The 14,457-nt window shown below is 38.8% G+C and overlaps 1 protein-coding gene across 1 annotated transcript in view; it reads left to right on the top strand.

The window, feature by feature from the left end:
• The first annotated feature begins 8,351 nt into the window (after window positions 1–8,351).
• The window catches only part of BCO2 (beta-carotene oxygenase 2), a 41,594-nt gene continuing 35,488 nt past the window's right edge, over window positions 8,352–14,457 (top strand). Inside the window, exon 1 of the mRNA XM_043995487.1 lies at window positions 8,352–8,577. Within this exon, the coding sequence (XP_043851422.1) occupies window positions 8,493–8,577 (85 nt within the window). The 5' untranslated portion in view covers window positions 8,352–8,492. The remainder of the gene's footprint in view (window positions 8,578–14,457) is intronic.

Raw genomic sequence — 14,457 nt, forward strand, 5'->3', positions numbered from 1 at the left:
CTACACTAAAAGACTACAGGTCTTGGAACAGTGTATATCATAAAGCAAAAGAACTAGGGTTGTGGCAAAAAATAACTTACCCAACAAAATTAAGTATAATCCTGAACAAAAAATAATGGATATTCAATGAATTGATAGACTTTCAAGCTTTTGTAGCAAAAATACCAGAACTTCATGCAAAATTTTATATATAAGATCCAGAAGAAAAATAAGGTAAACATCAAAGGCTAATTACAAGGCATTCAATAAGGTCAAACTGTTTACTTTTTATATGCTGAAATGTAAACTGTATTTTTAAGACTGTCATTAGTACTTGGATAGTTAAAAAAAAAAGGTTGGGAATGAGCTGAGTATGATGTAGTGATCCTAAAAAGCAAAATTGCATAGGAAAAGGTCATATGAATAAGTTACAAGAGGGAAGAACTGACACAGAGGAATCAGGTGAGGGTGGAGGGCTGGTAGTGCTAGAGCCATACTCTCATCAAATCTGAGTTAAAGAGGGAACAACATATATACATCTTTCTAGATAGGATATAAAAGTCTTCTAAATTTATAAAGAAATAAGATATTGAGGGAACAGGAAAAGGTGGAGGGGGGAGGGTTAGAAGGGTGTGTAGATTAAGATTTAGGAGGGTGGGGGAGAGGATAAAGGAGAGATTCTAGGGAGATAGTGGTTAGAAGTAAACTAGAGGAGAGGTAAAAAAAGACTGAGACTGACAATAGTGAAGAAAAATAGGATGGAGGGAAATACAAAAATAGTATGTGTGAATGTGAGTAGGATAAATTCATCCATAAAACAAAATGGATAGCAGAATGAATTAAAAATCAGAATCTGACAATATGCTGCTTACAAGAAACACATTTAAAAATGAGATACACATAGAATTAAAATAAAGGGCTGGATGTGTTAAAAAAAACAAACAAACAAAAACAAACCCAAAGGTAGCAATCATGGTATCAAAAAAAGTCAAAACTAAAATAGATTTGATTAAAAGAGATGAACAGAGAAACTACATTATGATAAAAGGTACCATAAATAATGAAGCAATATCAATACTAAACTTACATGCACCAAATACCATAACATCTAAATTTTTGAAAGAAAGGTTAAATGAATTACATGTGGAAATTGATAGCAGTACTATAATAGTGGGGGACTTTAATTTTCAGAACTCTCAGAAGTAGGTAAATCTAACAAAAAATAAATAAGAAAGAAGTTAAGGAAGTGAATAGAATTTTAGATAAGCTAGATAAGACAGATATCTGGAGAGAACTGAATGGAAATAGAAAGGAATTCAACTTTTTCTCAGAGGTTCTTGGAACCTTTACAAAAACTGACTACTAGGGCACAAAAATGTATAGCTAAAGGAAGTAAAGTAAAAATATTAAATGCTTCTTTTATAGACCATAATTCAATAAAAATTATATTTAATAAGGGACCATGGAAACAGAAAAAAAACCTAATTGGAGACTAAACAACCTAATCTTAAAGAATGTGTGTGTTAAAGAACAAATAATAAAAACAATCAGTAATTTCATTAAAGAAAATGACAATAATTAAACAATGTATCAAAACCTATGGGATACAGCAAAAGCAGTAATCAGAAGAAAATGTATATCTCCAAGTGCTTATATTAATAAAAAAGAGAAAGAGCAGACCAAAGAATTGGGTATGCAACTAAAAAACCTAGGAAAAGAACAAATTAAAAATCCCTAATTAAAGACTAAATTGGAAATCCTAAAAATTAAAGGTGAAATTAATAAAATTGAGTGTAAGAAAACCATTGAATTAATAAAACTAGGAGCTGGCATAACAAAAAAATAAATAAAATAGATAAACCATTGGTTAATATGATTTAAAAAAAGAGATGAAAACCAAATCACTGGTATCAAAAATGAAAAGGGAGAATATGCCACTAAAAAGATGAAACCAAGGCAATTATAAGGAGTTTTTTTGCTCAATTATATGTCAATAGATTTAACAACTTAAGTGAAATGGAAGAATTCTTATAAAAATATAAACTGCCTAGATTAACAGAAGAGGAAATAGAAAACCAAAATAACCTATTTTAGAAAAATAAATTGAACAGGCCATAAGTGAACTTACTAAGAAAAAAAGAACCAGAACCAGACAGATTTACAAGTGAATTCTAACAAACATTTAAAGACAAACTAATTCCAATATTAAATAAATTATTTGGAATAATAGGCAAAGAAGGGGTCATACCAAACTCCTTTTGTGAAACAAATATGATACTGATAGATAAACCAGGAAAAGTAAAAACAGAGAAGGAAAATTATAGACCAATTTCATTAATGAATATGGATGCAAAAATCCTAAATAAAATACAAGCTAAAAGATTACAACAATATATTACAAATATTATAAATTATGACTAAGTGGCTTTCATATCAGGAATGCAGGGATGATTTAACATAAGGAAAACTATGAACATAATCGATTATATCAATAATAAAAGTAACAAAAATAATATCAATAGATGCAGAAAAAACATTTGATAAAGTACAACACTCATTTCTATTAAAACACTTGAAAGTATAGGCATAAATAGACTTTTTCTTAAACTGATAAGCATTTACTTAAAACCATCAGCAAACATTATCTGTAATGGGGATAAGCTAAAAGCCTTTCCAGTAAGATCAGGAGTGAAACAAGGATGCACACTGTCATCAATATTATTCAACATTGTACTGAAAATCCTAGCAATAGCAATAAGAAAAAGAAACCAAAGGAATTAGATTAGGGAATAAGATTAATAAAATTATCTCTTTTTGCAGATGATATAATGATATACTTGGAAAATCCTAAAAACAACTAAAAATTTAGTTGAAATAACTAATAATTTCAACAAAGTAGCAGGATATAAAGTAAACCACATAAATTGTTAGCATTCCTATATATCACCAAAAAGATTCGCAGGAAGACATAACTAGAGATACCCTATTTAAAATAACTCTAGACAGGATAAAATACCTGGGAATACACCTACCAAAAGAACCCAGGATCTATATGAACAAAACCATAAAAAACTTTGCACACAAATAGAATCAGATTTAAATAAATGGAGAAATATTAATTGCTCATGGGTAGGCAGTACTAACATAATAAAAGTGACAATTTTACCAAAATTAATCTACATATTCAATGACATCCCAATTAAATGACCAAAAAATTATTTTACTGAGCTAGAAAAAATAATAACAAAATGCATTTGGAAGAACAAAAGGTCAAAAATATAAAAGGAACTAATGGAAAAAGATATAAAAGAAGAAGGCTTAGCCATACTAGATCTTAAACTATATTATAAGGCAGTAATTATCAAAACGATATGATATTGGCTAATAAATAGAAAGGTAAATAAGGGAACAGAGTAGACATACAACCTACAGTAGCAAATAAATATAGTAACCTTGTATTCAACAAGTGTAAAAACTTAAGATTTTGGGATAAGAATTCATTATTTGGTAAAAAATTGTTGGAAAAACTGGAAAGCAATCTGGCAGAAATTGGGCATAGACCAATATCCTACATCATTTACCAAGATAAGGTCAAAATGGATACATGACCTAGATATAAAGGGAGATATTACAAGAAAATTTGAAGAACGTGGGACATATCTATCAGACTTATGGATAGGTGAATAATTTATGAACAAACAAAAGGAAGAGAGCATTATGAGATATAAAATGGATAATTTTGATTACATTAAATTAAAAAATGTCTTATATAAATAAAACAAATGTAGCCAAGATCAGAAGGAAAGCAGAAAACTGGGGGAAAATTTTATAGACAGTTCCTCGGATAAAAGTCTCATATCTCAAACGTATAAAGAATTTTGTCAAATCTATAAGAATTCGAGTCATTCCCCAATTGATAAATGGTCAGAGGATATGAACGGGCAGTTTTCTGATGAGGAAATCAAAATAATTTACATTTATATGAAAAAAATGTTCTAAGTCATTGTTGATTAGAGAAATGCAAATTAAAACAACTTTGAGATATCATTTTACACCTATCAGATTGACTAAAGTGATAGAAGGGAAAAGTTACAAATGTTGGAAGGGATGTAGAAAAATTGGCATCTTAATTCATTGTTGTTGGATCTGTAAGTTGATCCAACCATTTTGGAGGGAGATTTGGAATTATGTCCAAAGAGTTATTAAATTGCCTATACCATTTGACCCAGGAATACCACTTGTAGGTCTGTTTCCCAAGATGATCAGGGAAAAAGGAAAAGAACCTACATGTTCTAAAATATTTATAGCAGCTCCCTTTGTGGTGGCAAAGAACTAGAAATTGTGGGGATGTCCATCAATTGGGGAATGGCTAAACAAATTGTGTTATATGTCATGATGGAATATTATTCTGCTATAAGAAATGATAAGCTCAATGATTGTAGAAAAGCACGGACATATCTCCATGAAATAATGAAGAATGAAATGAGCAGAACCAAGAGAACAGTGTATACAGTAACAGCAGTATTGTTTTAAGAACAACCTTGAGCAACCAAGTCAATCTATTTATTTATTCAAATGTACCACAAAGATCCTATGAAGGAAGATGCTGTTCAAATCCAGAAAAAGAACTGACACATATATACATATATCTGTATGTATGTGTATACACACACACATACATGCAGATTTGGAGTCTGAGCACCCAAGTTCAAATCCCAGCTATTTATTACCTGTGAAACTTTGGATAAGTCACTTAACCTCTTTTGACCTCAGTTTCTCTATATGTTATATGAGTGGGTTGGAGTACAGGATTAAGGTCTTCTCAGCTCTAAATATATTTACTGTCCATTGTCTGATTCTAAGCCAAGTCTTCCCAAGAATCATTCTTAAGGAGCTATCCAATATGCTGGATGCTTTCCTTTAGGTCTTTTTCCTCCCTTAACATTTTGTGGATTAATAGGCAGGACTCAGATGGTCATCTTGTTGCCTTTCATACCAACTACATGACTGACTCACCTGGTTTTCTGATCACACATTTCCTGGATGATGTCTCTTGCATTTCTCATACACAACTCATGATAGGAAATATACAAGAGACAATTTATGCTCATCCTGTTTCTCTATTACACTTTGGGTCACCTGAAATTTTGATTTTTTTTTTGAAATCATGATTTTCTAGGATTGCCAAAAAATATTGGCATCAAAAATATGGCTTTTTGGGTCAAGGGGAAGCACAAAATAAATTAATGGGAAGGCTACCAGCATTAAGAGAGATCAGAAAGGTTTCTTGTAGAGGGTAGGATTTGAGTGGAGAGCTGAAGGAAGCCAGGAGGTGGAGATGAGGGAGAAGATTCCAGGCATGAGGCGCACTCACTGAAAATGCAGATTTAGGAGACAGTGTGTCATTTATGAAAGATGACAGGGAGTAGAGATTTTTAATTTTGTTTGTTTGTACTTGGTCTGTTTTAATTCCAACATCCTACAAGTTCTGCTACATGGCAGTGAGATAAGGAATAGGTATTTCCAAAGAAACAACCACCTTGAAGGCTGCTCTCTGGGGACTTGCTGGGCTTTCCACCTGCCCTAGGGCTAAACTTTCATTTATGCTAGTCTCCTCCTATTAGAGTGTGAACTCTTAGAGAACAGAGACTGTCTTGCTTTGTTCTTTGGACTCCTGACCTTTAACACAGTGATTGGTACATGGTAAGCACCTAATAAATGCTTCTTCCTTCATGATGGGTATAAGCAGGAGGCAATGAGGAACTCTGAAGAACAGGAATAAAAGTGGTTACTGAAGAACTGAATGATGGGGTGATGGGGTGGGGGGCTGAGGGGATGGGTGGGGGGAAGACAGGCTGGTCATGTGGCAAGCTCAAGAAATTATAAGTGAGAACCACTGGTACCCTCTTGACATCTGGAGAAAGTGGACCCTCCATGGTGAAGTTACAGAAGGGCATGGACAAGAGTGGCAGAGGCTGGGGTACCATGGATAACCTATGAGCTGCATTGTTGGAGGCAATTTCAGAATGAAGGCTAAACCAATATCCTTCTCTTTGAAGACCAGTCTGCTAATATTTAGTTACATAAATTTTAAAAATATGTCTCATATTCACTGTATGCTTTCTCACTGTCATTTGTTAGAAAGGATGCTATAAAGGAAGTATAAAACTCCCTTAGGGTCAACCTGTACAGTCTCTTGCCTAGTAGTGTAAAGTGTGCTTCTATTTTGTTACTGTTTGAGATTGTCACTTGCCTTCACTAGTGATTAGAACAGAGCCCCAAGAAATTTCTTCCTTTAAAATTTATGATTCTATTGCAAAGAAAAGTATTAGACTATAAAGGCTTCTTTGGGAACTACCATGTACAGTAACATGTCTGCCTTCCTATATACTCTGATGCAAAATGTCTTTTAATTAGAACTCTGTGTAAATGTGCCCTTCCACATAGCTACAGTATTGATGAGTGAAAATAATAACAATAAATAACATTTATATAGGCTTACTATGTGCCAGGCATTGTGCTAAGTGCTTTACAATTACCTAGTTTGATCCTCATGGCAAAGATGGGATAGAAGTACCATTCTATGAATGTGGAAACAGACGACCAGAGGTTAAGTGATTTTCCCAGGGTCACACAGCTAATAAGCATCAGGCTGGATTTGAGTTCAAATTTATAATTAATGTTTGTGATGGTAACATTGATTGACATTGTGATTGATACTGAAAGATCAAGCTAGTTCAATTTCCAGTTATGTTAATTACTAGCTGTGTGACCTTATATCCCTGGGTCTCAATTTCCTTATCTGTAAAATGATAGGCATTCTGAAGGAGCTTCAAATCTAGGAAGGCATAATTTAGTGGGTGTATATCAAGGGACTTGACCATAAGGTCACCTCTAAGGTCACTGGCAGCTCTAGATCTATTGTCTTCTGTAAAGTGACTTATTCAAATTTGAACGGAAGGAAAATGAGTCAGCCTAAGAAAACTGTAGAGGTACAAGGAGGAACATCTTCAGACCTATGACTCTAAGATGACTCCAAGAACCGTGGTCAAGATAGGGCTGGAACCGACCTTAGAAATCATCTACTATCCACTCCCCTCTCATTTTATAGTTGAGGAAACTGGGTCCCAGAGAAAAGTGACTTGATAAAGATCGTAAGGATAGTATGTAAAAAGCTCTGATCACAAGGAGACTTCCTCTCAAAGGTTTTAGGCTACCGTGTGAGGGAGCCCGTTCTAACTAGCTGGCAAGCACCCAGTTAAATTTTCAACGTGAATATTTATTTACACCTCAGAAATCATCAATCTCTACAAGTCAGGGCTGGATTTATTGTCGGTAGATTGTCTACACTTGAGAAAGTGTCAATAATGCCGATTAAACTTTTTGGGGGGGGGCAGGGCAATAAGGGGTTAAGTGACTTGTCCAGGGTCACACAGCTAGTTAAGTGTCAAGTGTCTGAAGCTTGACTTGAACTCAGGTCCTCCTGAATCCAGGGCCGTTGCTTTATCCACTGCGCCACCTAGCTGCCCTCCCATTAAACTTTTTACAAAGTGTTTGCATACATCTCCCTCCACCACCACCCCCATTCCCCAACCTCGTTGTTAAACATTTACCAACCTGCCCCAGTATTGTTCTATAAGCTTAGCTTGAACTCAGCAAGACACTAGCAGAGAAATAAGTCATCACCTCGTGACTGTATGCTAATAAGGCTAATAATGATAATGATAACAACTATAACTGGAACCTGCGTAGTGCTTCGAGGTTTGCAAAGTGCTTTACTTCTATTTTCTCATTTGACCCTCAAAACACCGCTGGTTTTGTGTACATTGTAACCTAGGTGATCACAATTCTCTCCCCCCCACCCCCACGACGACTTTAAAGTGCAGAGAGCACATTTTTACTTAACAATCTTAATGTGGTCCCTAAATATCTAGCTGATAATCTAAGTATAAAACTCTTAAAGTACTATATTCAACCCGCATACACTCATTGAATGAATCGAATTGAGGGCAATATGCAGGAAAATGGTCATAGTTAGATATTTTGTTTTATTTTTGTTTTTTGTTTTTCTTTGGGGGGGGCAATGAGCGTTAAGTGACTTGCCCAGGTTCACACAGCTAGTAAGTGTCAAGAGTCTGAGGTCACATTTGAAACCAGGTCCTCCTGAATCCAGGGCTGGTGCTTTATCCACTGCGCCACCTAGCTGCCCCCAATAGTTAGATATTTTAAAATAAACATCTTCATCAGCCAGCTCAGGGGGGAAAAATCTATGGAACACCTTCGGTTTTAAGTTTAATTGCAAGTGTTTCCCTGACTGATTTTACTGCTTTAAAGGCGCAGCTCTCGCGGCAGTTTATAACAGAGATTAAAGGCCACTCGATGCTCCGCCCCGCCGTGCCAATACCTCTAAGCTTTGCCCCGGGAACATTCCGACCAGTGTCGGCTCTGCTGGACCCACTTTCGGCCGCCCGGGGTGCTGAGGCCCCGGATCTAGCTTCAGAATTAAATGCAAAATGTTTCCCGAAATCTTCCCCTCTCTCACAGGCCTTTCTGCCATCATTGGCCGTTTCCTGGCCTCTCTAGCTAGCCGGATTCCAGGTAGGGGCTCCACCCCTTCCTCCAGCCTCTGAGTCGCAAGCGCGGGGTCCGCCCTTTCCGCTCCAGGGCCGGGATTCCGGGGGGCTTCAGGCTCTGGGGTCAGTGGGCGGGACTGGAGAAGAGACCTTGGAGGCTGGGTGAGGGGTGCGAGAAAGGTGGGGGAGGGAGAGGGTCGGGGTTCCTGATCCTAGAGCCAAGTGTTCTTTCTTCCCAGGATAGGGCTCCCTCAGCTGGATTGGTTCTTATGTGGACAGTTTTTTCTCGCTCCCGATGGGGATAAAATTTACTTGATCAGATTGTTTGCACCATTTTTTTAAAGCACGATTTAAAAAAAAGCGCTATTGCAAACTATTTGATTCTGCTATATAAGTGGCACGCACAGAGCCCGAGTTGCCATGTTGCCGTGTCATGTTTATGTTACAGCTGTTGTTTATTCGGTATTGCCCCTGAGGAAGCGCGACAAATATTTATTAATCACCCATTAAACGTTATTAATTGATCAATAATCAATCAATAAACATTAAGCGCCGATTATGTGCTAGGCAGTGCACTAAGCGCTGGGGATACAGAGAGGCATTATTAAGGAGTTGCTTCGTGCTTGTTAGGCACCTGCCATGTATCGTTAAGCACAGTGCCAAGTATACAAAGATGAAATAAAACTGCCACCCGGGTGCTTGTAATTGAATGGGGTGAAATTGGGAGGTGAAGGGGCAGAATAAGAACCTCGCGCATGATAAGAGCAAGGTCGCATTCTACGGCAAAGAAGTCCAGACTGAAGTTGCCGGCTGGGGTGTGGGGGGAGGAGGGGAGTAAGGATGACTGGAAGATGGAGCCCCTGAGCTGGGCCTTGAGGGAAAGAGAGGAATTTCAAAAAGTGGAAAAGGGGGAGGGGAGTGCAAGCAAAGTCCTGGAGACTACATGAGACGAGAAAAGAAAGGAGAAGAGAAAAGAGACTGTTGGACTGGGAGTTAAGAGCAGTGTGAGCTTAGGAGGGAAACAGCTCTTGAATGCCAAGATAAATGCATATTTTATTCAGGAGGCAATGGGAAATCACTGAAGATTTTTGAGTAGAGGAGAGTGATAAGATCAGAAAAGTGCGTTAGGAAGCTAATTTTGACAGCTCATGAAAGGAGGTATTATTGAGGCTGGGTGACCACTTAGAACTTTGATGCTAGTCGGAGGAAAAGGAATGAAGGCTTAGAACAAAGGTGATGGCAGTATAAATTGGGGGTGGGGGCTAAACATATTTCAGACATAGATTTGGCAGTTTATTAGGAGGGAGCTGAGAAAAGAAGGAGGAATAATAAAAGATGACTGGTTTTGAGCCTGGGTAGACTGAGCAGATGGCGAATCTGTTGACAGAAACAGAACATCAAGGGGAGGGAGCAGGATTGAAGGGAAATGATGAGTCAGGTTTTGTACAAATTGAATGGGAGGTGCCAGTGGAATAGCCAGGTGGAAATGTCCCCTAGGGAGGGAGATATTGGGGGGAGGGGAAAACACATGAAGATTATGAAGACTTGTACAGGCTGAATTGAAGCGTGAGAATAGATGTGATTGCCCAGGGAGAGAATATAGAAAGAAGAGGGTCAAAGAAAGAGCCTGGGAGTACACACACAAGTGAGGGGAAGGAGGATCAATTAAGGAACATTTATTAAGTGACTATTGTGCGCCAGCACAGAATCTGAGTAGTTGGAGGAACGCGAAAGTTCACTGTTGCAGAAGCCAAAGGCAGACTTAGAACGTTAGAAATTATGTGGCTAAATGCTGCACAGTGTTTAAAAAATAATGATTTCTATTTTTGAGGGCTTACTGTGTGCAAAGGCATTGTACCAGGCACCGTGGGGGATACAGATTTGGGGAAGACAGGCTTTCTAATTTTATGGGATCAGGGAATGCTCCAAAAAAGAGATGATGTTTGATCTGGGCTTTTAAGGACAAATAGAGTTTCTACATAGGGAGATCGAGGGGGATAATTCTGGGAAGAGGGAATGTCATGAACAAAGAGGCTGGGGCACAAAGGTGTAAGGCCTTTTTCTGGAATGATAGTTAAGCCGGTTTGACTGGATTATAATTTATGTATTGAGGATTTGTGGGGGAAAATAACCCAGGAGCTTCATGGGAGCTGCCTAGTCCACTGAGGTGGGGCATGGAGAGAGAAGAGAGGGTTCAGGACTGGGTAGTTGGGCTGGGGCTAGATATTAGAAGGCTAATGAATTTAGCTTGTTCAGAGGTATCGTGGAGCCCTTGAAGGTTTTTCAGCAGGGTCACTCAGTCTCAGAAATGAAAAAGGACCTCAGAGATCTTCTAAAGTAGGGCTGTTTAAACTTTTCCCACTCCCAACACCTTTTTTGCTTGAGAAATTTTTACTCAACCTTAGGTATATAGGTATATAAAATAGGTATACATAACTTTTTATTGTTGTCAAATTCTTCTCGACCCACACAATTCAGTTACGTGACCTACAGTTTAAGAAGTTTTGCTCTAGACCAACCTCTATCTGTACATGAATCTCTTGTACAACTCACCTGCCAGATGGTCAGACGGCTTTTGTTGGGCAAGTTCTAGCTAGAGGCCACCTCCCAGCTTCCAGGGCAGCCTGTTTTCCTTTTTTTTTTTTTGGTGAGGCAATTGGGGTAAAGTGACTTGCCCAGGGTCATACAGCTGGTGTCAAGTGTCTGAAGCTGTGTTTGAACTCAGATTCTCCTGATTCCAGGGCCAGTGCTTTATCCACTGCGCCACCTAGCTGCCCCAGCCTGTTTTCATTTTGATCAACTGTAACTGTTGGGAAGTTTCTTCCCCCCTTAACCCTAAATTCTCTATAACTTCTGTGCAGTGCTCCTTGCCTTCTGGGACCAGTCAGAACATGTGGAATCCCTCTTCCACAGAATACCAGAAGGCAGATACCTTGTCTCTGGTATGTCTTCTCTTTTCCAGACTAAATACTGCCACCTCCTTCATGCGAGCCTGGAAAGACAAGGTCCCAGGACCCTTTACCATCTAGGCTACTCTGAGTCTCTAGCTTACCCAGATTTTTCTTAAAATATTGTATGAAGAACTTAATAGAATGTCCCTAGCTTGGGACACAATGCCTTTTTTTTTTTTTTTTGGTGAGGCAATTGGGGTTAAGTGACTTGCCCAGGGTCACACAGCTAGTAAGTGTTAAGTGTCTGAGGCAGGATTTGAACTCAGGTCCTCCTGACTCCAGGGTCGGTGCTCTATCCACCGCGCCACCTAGCTGCCCCCTCATAATGCTCTTTTAAAGAACACTGAGATTACATTAACTTTAAAAATAATATTTTCCAGTTATATGTAAAGACAATTTTTAGCATTCTTTTTGTTTGTTTGTTTGTTTTGTGAGGCAGTGGGGGTTAAGTGACTTGCCCAGGGTGACACAGCTAGTGTCAAGTATCTGAAGCTGGATTTGAACTCAGGTTCTCCTGAATCCAGGGCTGCTGCTTTATCCACTTCACCACCCAGCTGCCCCCTCTTAGCATTCTTTTTTACCAGATTTTGTCACAGGTGGTTCTTGGATATCCTCAGTTAAAGAATTAAACCTGCACACATTCCAGTAATTTAGATAAAAATAGGATTCAATTTATTGCAGTAGAGCAACTGGCCAGGAGGAAAGCAAAGCAGAGAAAGTGCTAACTCTTTACAGGGCAGAGTAAACAAAGAAAATTCATGCAAAGGGTCTTCCCTACATCTTGGGGCCCCCGTCTTGTGGCACTTCAGTGGAATATTTTGTCTTGCGAATGTCATGATGTCTCAGAGGTTCTATCCTTGGACTGGGCTGTGTCTTGAACCAGATATCAAGATGCTCCGGAGGCTCTAACCACATTCTTATCCTCCCAGAGGTTTATATAATTCAGCTCTTCCGTAGTAGGGAGGAGGGGCCCGTTATGCTAGGTGCTTCGAACTGGTATTTCTGCTCCTGTCCCCCACCTCAATTTTGAGTCCCTAATATTCCCCTTCTCCTTTCCCAAAACAGTAAGCCATCTGACATAGGTTGTATACGTACAATCCTATTTCCATAAAACATACTTCCATATTAGTCACCGTTTGAGATTACACTAACTTTTGGGGAGCGCTATATCACACTGTTGGCTCTGGTTGAGATTGTAGGCCACTAAAACTCTCCAATCCATCCTCTGCACAACTTCCAAACAAAACAACAAAACACCCTCAAAAGTATCCTCATGAAGCACAGGTACAAGTGCATCATTTCTTTGCTCGAGAAATGTCAGCTTCTCTCTATTACTTCTGGCATAACATGCAATCTCCTCAGCCTGGCATTTAAAGGTATGCCATGTGTCTCCAGCCCACCCTTCCAAACATTTGACCTTGCTTTCCATCAGAGTCAGTTATGAAGCACCTATTGGTGCTAAGCACTGGGGTTAATGATATAAAAGAGAGACAGTCATTGTTCTTCAGTGGTTTGCCTGCTCCTAATGATAGACACGTTCACAGGTAAGTCAATGTGGCATATATACAAAACAAAAATTCAAATGGATGTGGGTGGACATTCCCAAATAGGGAGGAATCAGGAAAGGCTACCTGAAGCAGATGATACTCCCTAATAGGAGTAGGGATTTCAAGAGGCAGAGGTGAAGAGGGAGAGCATTCTGGGTTTGGGGAGCATAGGAACAGAGGAGGGAAATGTATTTTTGTATAAAGGGAACAGCAAGTAGTCCAGGTGGGCAAAGAATGTGAGAGGGAGTAATGAGTAATGAGGCTAGAAACACTAGCAGATTGTGAAAGGCATTAAATGCCAAACAGTGGAATTTGTATTTTATCTGAGAGGCAATAGGGAGCCATTAGTGGCACAGTTTGAGTTGTGATTTAGAAATATCATTTTAGAGGCAGCTAGGTGGCAGGGAAAGAGGAGAGGGAGCAGGAAAGGGAGGAAGGGAGAGAGAGAGAGAGAGAGAGAGACAGACAGATACTGAGACTTATTTGATAGATTTGGATGAGGGAGAGTGAAGCTAAAGGGAAGCCAATTAAGAGGCTACTGCAATAGTTTACGTGAGATGTGATGAAGGCCTGAACTAGGGTGGTTGTGGTATGAGCGGAGAGAAGTGATGCATGTAAGAAATATCGAGAAGTATAAACAATAAGGCTTGATGGCCGATTAGATATGGAACCACCTCCATAGGATGAAGTGAGTGAAGAATTGAGAATAACGCCTAGTTTGTAAACCTTAGTGACTGAAAGAATGATGGTACCTTTGATAAAAATAGGGGAATCAGAAAGAGGGGTGGGTTTTAAGAGCAAGACAGTGAGTTCTGTTTTGGAAATGTTGGCTGTGTGTGTGGGACATCCAAGTGGAGGTGTCCTATAAGTAGTAGGAGATGTGCTACTGGAGCTCAGCAGAGAGATGAGGGCTGGTTATGGAAGTGTTAGCATTCTGTGTTGGAGAATTGGAAGTCCTTTATGTAGTAGGTATAATAGTTAAGTTGATGGGAGCTGATAAGACCCCTGAGATTGAGTGTGGAGAGAGAAAAGAGTGGTAAAGACACAACACTGGGATACACCAATGCATAGGGAATGAGAAGGCATGGATGATGATTGTACAAAGGAAACTGAGAAGGATCAACCTGACAGGTAGGAGAAGAAACAAGAAAACTACCACAAAATTCTAGAGTGGTAAGAATATTTAGAACTGGGGTTCTTAACATTTTTTGGGGGGGTCATGGACTCCTTTCGCAAGTGAAGCCAATGGACCTCTTTGCAGGATAATATTTTTAAAAATAACAGTGAAAGGAAATGCTAGATTTCAGTTAGTGAAAATAAAGGTGTAATCTCTCCCATTCAAATTCATAAACTCCTTAAAGTCTATCCATAGACCCCTGTGTCATCTACGGATCCTAGGTTAAGAAC

Source organism: Dromiciops gliroides, chromosome 3, assembly GCF_019393635.1.
Source record: "Dromiciops gliroides isolate mDroGli1 chromosome 3, mDroGli1.pri, whole genome shotgun sequence".
Taxonomy (NCBI): Eukaryota; Metazoa; Chordata; class Mammalia; order Microbiotheria; family Microbiotheriidae; genus Dromiciops; species Dromiciops gliroides.